The sequence below is a fragment of the Heptranchias perlo genome, chromosome 3 (assembly GCF_035084215.1).
Source record: "Heptranchias perlo isolate sHepPer1 chromosome 3, sHepPer1.hap1, whole genome shotgun sequence".
In the NCBI taxonomy this organism is placed as follows: domain Eukaryota; kingdom Metazoa; phylum Chordata; class Chondrichthyes; order Hexanchiformes; family Hexanchidae; genus Heptranchias; species Heptranchias perlo.
Window position 1 is genome coordinate 113,400,148 of NC_090327.1, and position 6,000 is coordinate 113,406,147.

At 45.5% G+C, this 6,000-nt stretch overlaps 1 protein-coding gene across 1 annotated transcript in view; it reads right to left on the reverse strand.

Annotated features, from left to right (window-relative positions):
• Positions 1 to 1,202, reverse strand: part of dpys (dihydropyrimidinase) — a 68,554-nt gene extending 67,352 nt beyond the window's left edge. The window contains exon 1 of the mRNA XM_067976426.1: positions 914 to 1,202. Within this exon, the coding sequence (XP_067832527.1) occupies positions 914 to 1,165 (252 nt within the window). The 5' untranslated portion in view covers positions 1,166 to 1,202. The remainder of the gene's footprint in view (positions 1 to 913) is intronic.
• Between the last annotated feature and the right edge of the window lie 4,798 nt (positions 1,203 to 6,000).

Sequence of the window (6,000 nt, forward strand, 5' to 3'; positions counted from 1 at the left end):
TTGCTTGCCCTGTTCATTCCGATCCCTGATTCACTGTTTCCATCTCCCATTTACAGCAACGTCCAGTGCAACCTCCCATGGAAATTAAACAGGCAAGGGCAAGTCTAACGAACTGCATGTACCATTAATTCACCCAATTCAGTAAATTCTGGCCCCAGATGTCCTGTTTCCTGTGGTCAATGAAGGTCTTGCTGTTAAGCTGCATGGGGCTTGATGATAATTCTGCCTTGTGGCAAGGGCAAAGTGAACATCCCATAGTGCTGCTTACATTAGAGTTTGCCAATCATAATCTAACCTCTGGTGTAGCTCGTGTTTTGTATTCTAGCTTGATCTGTAGATAGGTTTTTTAAGTAGGAGTTTGAACAGTATTTAACCTGGATATCTCTGCTTCAATTTAGGTACCTTTTTGAAGAAATTAAATAATTTTGAACAGTAAAAATCATTTTGGAAGTCTACACAGGCATTTGGAGATGTTATTTCGCTAATCTCCCACTATAATAAACTTGGTTTCTGGCCAGGAAAGAAAATGCAGTGGAAAATTTGTAATTTGACCTGTGCCATTATCAGCTCATAGCGCACTTTCAGCAACTTGCCAGGCAAAACGTTTTAAAACCTAAACGTGCAAGGGCAAGTCTAACTAACGGCGGACACCGTTGGATGTGCCCTGCTACAAGAAAATTTGAGCCCCAGTGTTGATCGCATTCATTTCACTGCACAAAAAATTCCTTAGACAGTGATCAGGGGGCTGTGTGCTGCTGAAAAAGTTTAAGTTTTCAAGTAGAAGATATCCAAAGTTTAGCCCATCCAGAAGATTAAAAAGGGCGAGCCGTGCAAACGAAGAACCGTGAAAGACAAATTACAATGCTTAACAAAATCAAAAATACAATAAAACCTTCACATGCGGAGTTTGTACCTTGGTTCCATGATAAAAGTCATCCACAGCTTGGGACCCCATGAAAGGGAGCTGCATGTGAGTGTGAGTGTCGATTCCCCCGGGCAGCACAAGTTTATCGGTGGCATCGATCACTCTCACTCCTCCCGGGATCGGCAGATTGAGCCCCACGTCCTGGATGATCCCGTCTTCAATGTAGACGTCGGCAAGTAGCGAACAGTCTTCGTTCACCACTTTTCCTCCTCGAATCAGGATCCGATTGCAGTCGCTCATTGTCGCTTCCAGCTCTTGGAGAATGGACTGATCTACTCACTCCTCTGTTCGCTTGAACTTCGCTCGGCAGCTGCCGAGGGACCCTATTAATAGTGAACTGAAAGCAGACCCTCCCTGGAACCTTACACACCCACTCACAACCAGCCTGTAGAATAACGAGAATTTCAATGTTTTGGGCCTTTTCCAGGCAATCAATCAAATCACCAGTTGCAGGAGCAACCATTTATGGGTTATGGAGGGGGAAATTGGCCAGAATTCCCACTCCTTATCACTATCTGGAGACTCCCTTTGGAAAGTGCAAATATGTGGCTATCAGGTGAGGATATCATAGGTTTCATGGCTGAGCCTGACAGTAAAGTAGCCCAATGACACTCTGCATCTTTGGTCTCACAGAAATAACAGAAACAGTAATGGGTTAGGTACCAGATGAAAAGAAAGAAAGATAAATTTGCATTTATATAGCACCTTTCACGACCTCAGGACGTCCCATAGCTCTTTACAACCAATGAAGTACTTTAGAAGTGTAGCCACTGTGATAATGTAGGGAATGCAGCAACCAATTTGTGCACAGCAAGGTCCCACAAACAGCTGATAATGACCAGATAATCTGTTTTTTTTTAGTAATGTTGGTTGAGGGATATAGATTGGCCAGGACACTGGGGAGAACACCCTTGCTCTTCTTTGAATAGTGCCATGAGATCCACCTGAGAGGGCAGATAAAGTCTCAGTTTAATGCCTCATCTGATAGACAGCATCTCTGACAGTACAGCACTGGAGTGTTAGTCTGGATTATGTGCTCAAGTCTCTAGAGTAGGACTTGAACCCACAACCTTCTAACTCAGAAGCAACTGAGCCACAGCTGAAATACAGACGACAACTGGTACCCATGAATTTATACCCCATGCAACCATGCCCCAGCAAGGAGTTAATCCCCTCAAGCAGATAGCTCAACCTCTTAGTCAGTCAATCATGCCTCAAAAATGACAAGTCAGGAACACCCTTTTCATATATCCGAAGTGTCCTGAATTCTGCAAGACTAGGCAAAGTAGTTACATCCAACTGAGAAAGATATATTACCTACCGGGCAGGATCCTCGTTCTTTGAATGATATGCATACCGAAGGATTATACAACAACAACCCGCATTTATATATCACCTGTAACATTGTAAAGTACCTTTGGATGTTTTCCTGAGGCATAATCAGACAAAACCCAAAAATGTTTTATAAATACATAAAGAGCAAGAGGCTAACTAAGGAAAGAGTAGGGCCTATTAGAGACCAAAAAGGTAACCTATTTGTGGAGACGTGGGTTCTTAACGAATACATTGCGTCTGTCTTCACAAAAGAGGTGGATGATGCAGAGATTGTAGATAAGGAGGAGGTGAAATAGTGGATGGGATAAACATAGTGAGAGAGGAAGTATTAAGGGGTTTAGCATCTTTGAAAGTAGATAAATCGCCAGGCCCAGATGAAATGTATCCCAGGCTGCTAAGAGAAGCAAGGGAGGAAATAGCAGAGGCTCTGATCATCATTTTCCAATCCTCACTGGATACAGGCATGGTGCCAGAGGACTGCTAATGATGTACCGTTGTTTAAAAAGGGAGAAAAAGAGATAGACCGAGTAATTATAGGCCAGTCAGTCTAACCTCGATGGTGGGCAAGTTATTGGAATCGATTCTGAGGGACAGCATAAATCATCATTTAGAAAGGCACGGGTTAATCAAGGACAGTCAGCATGGATGTATTAAGGGAAGGTCATATCTGACTAACTTGATTGAATTTTTTTGAGGAGGTAACAAGGAGGGTCGATGAGGGTAATGCATTGATGTGGTGTACATGGATTTTAGCAAGGCTTTTGACAAGGTCCCACATGGCAGACTGGTCAAAAAGGTAAAAGCCCATGGGATCCAAAGGAAAGTGGCTAGTTGGATCCAAAATTTGCTCAGGGCAGGAAGCAAAGGGTAATGGTTGACGGGTGTTTTTGCGACTGGAAGGCCATTTCCAGTGGGGTCCCGAAAGGCTCAGTACTAGGTCCCTTGCTTTTTGTGGTATATATTAATGATTTGGACATGAATGTAGGGGGCTTCATCAAGAAGTTTGCAGATGATACAAAAATTGGCTGCGTGGTTGATAGTGAGGAGGAAAGCTGTAGACTGCAAGAAGACACCAATGGACTGGTCAGGTGGGCAGAAAAGTGGCAAATGGAATTCAATCCTGAGAAGTGTGAGGTAATGCATTTGGGGAGGATAAACAAGGCAAGGGAGCACACAATAAATGGGAGAATACTGAAAGGTGTAGAGGAACAAAGGGACCTTGGAGTGCATGTCCACAGATCCCTGAAGGTAACAGGACAGGTAGATAAGGTGGTTAAAAAGACATATGGGATACTTTCCTTTATTAGCTGAGGCACAGAATATAAGAGCAGGGAGGTTATGCTAGAACTGTATAAAACATTGGTTAGGCCACAGCTTGAGTACTGCATACAGTTCTGGTCACCACATTACAGGGAAGATGTGATTGCACTAGAGAGGGTACAGAGGAGATTTACAAGGATGTTGCCAGGGCTGGAGAATTTAGCTATGAGAAAAGATTGGATAGGCTGGGGTTGTTTTCTTTGGAACAAAGGGGGTTGAGGGTTGATTTAATTAAAGTATATAAAATTATGACGTGACTAGATAGAGTGGATAGGGAGGACCCATTTCCCTTAGCAGAGGGGTCAGTGACCGGGGGCATAGATTTAAAGTAATTGGTAGAAGGACTAGAAGAGAAATGTTTTCACCCAGAGGGTGGTGGGGGTCTGGAACTCACTGCCTGAAAGGGTGGTGGAGGCAGAAACCCTCAACTCATTTAAAAATGATGTGGAGATGCCGGTGATGGACTGGGGTGGACAAATGTAAAGACTTGCACAACACCAGGTTATAGTCCAACAGTTTTATTTTAAATCACAAGCTTTTGGAGCTTACCTCCTTCGTCAGGTGTGACTTGAATGTGCACCGTAAGTGCAGTAACCCACAAGGCTACAGACCAAGTGCTGGAAAGTGGGATCAAGCTGGATAGCACTTTTTCGGCCAGCATGGACACGATGAGCCAAATGGCCTTCTTCTATGTCATAAGTTTCTATGATTCTATGAAAAGTGGCTGTCAAGCCAAAAAGGATTCATTACAAAGGGTGACCAAAAGTATGATCAGAGAGGTAGGTTTTAATGTTGGTCTTAAAGTAGGAGAGGCAGGTGGAAAGGTGGAAGGGTTTTGGGAGGGAATTCCAGATTGTCAGGCCTAGATGGTTGAAGCCACGGCCATGCAGAAGAGGCCAGAGTCAGAGGAAGAGTGTGTTCTGAGGGGGGTTGTAGGGTTAGAAGACATCCCAAAGCACTTTATGGCTAACAAAATATGAACAAATACTAATAATGTAGTGTAGTCACTGTGATAATGTGCGGAGATAGGTCAGCCAACGTGCAAGATCCCACAAACAGCAATGAGATAATGACCAGATAATTTGTTTATCCCTCAACCCCAACATCACTATAAAGACTGGCTAGGACACTGAGGAGAACTCCCCTGCTTTTCTTCACAATAGTGCCATAGAATGTTTTACATCCAGCTGAGAGCGCAGATGGGGCATCGGTTCAACGTCTGATGCGAAAGATGGCCCCTCCCTCAGTACTGCACTGAAATGTCAGGTTGGATTACATGCTTAAGTCTCTGGAGTGGGGCTTGGACCCACAATCTTCTAACTGAGAGGAGAAAGGCTGACACTCGAAAAGGTCATCATAACATTGCAGATAGTGATGCTGCAGTTTGACTCCCATGTCACATAAATCCATTGGCATCAATTTTAAACACCACCCCGCCCCAGCCCCGATGGGCAGGAAAGGTTAAAATCCTAAAAATCATGACCCTGCCTCCAAGCCGCCGTGTTCCTGGCCGCCGTAATATTCACTACGGTGATACAGGCCCTGGACGAGGCTCCCACTCAACAAGTGGGGGCCTACTTGAGATTGAAAAGTCACGGCCCGATGATGTCATTGGTACCACAACGTAATTTTAAAGGTCCACGCAGGAGGAGTCCTGCACTGGCTGCCCAACAGCAGCAACACAGCAGGAGGAGCCAACTGGCCAGAAGAGGCCCAGGTAAGTTTTAAAACTTTGCACTCCTTGTGGGCCAGGAGGAGCAGGAGTGCTCCCCCTACGCCCCTTAAGGACTCCTTGGGCATTCCCCAGCCTTAGTGCCCCACGATCTTCAATCAAGAGGAAACCCCGGCCTGCCCCTCCCACCGCGAAGCCAGGGAATCCCCTCCACCCACTGACTGCCGGGGACCATTCCCACGGGTGCCTCTTGCTGCCAGATTCCCACACCTGACCACTGGCCAGGTAGTCAATCTGGCCGGGTGTCAGGCGGGACTCTACAAATAATTATTCATATCAGGCCCGGCCGTTAAGATCACCAGGGCCTCCACGTCCCTGGCCTTGCCGGGTTCATCACCCGCTACCAGGCTCCCATGCAACCATCCCGCCCTCCCCATAAAAATCGAAGCCATTGTCTAAGGCTGTTGCAGTTCTTTCTCCCTCATTACAGTGTTCTTGTGTGACATTTAGGTACACCACATCAAAAAGAATTCCAGTGGGTTACATTGTAGATCACCCAGAGTGATCTAGGCCCCTGGATCTCTGCTTTTGTAGACCAAAGGTTCACTGTTACATTCATGTACTGGGGACGTTGGCTCCCCGAAGACCAGTATGCTTGGGCATCCAGGAAAGGCAAAAATATTGGGTGGCTAACTGTTCATATCTCTACTAACCTTCTGAAATCCAAGCTCATATGCATTTTTAAGAA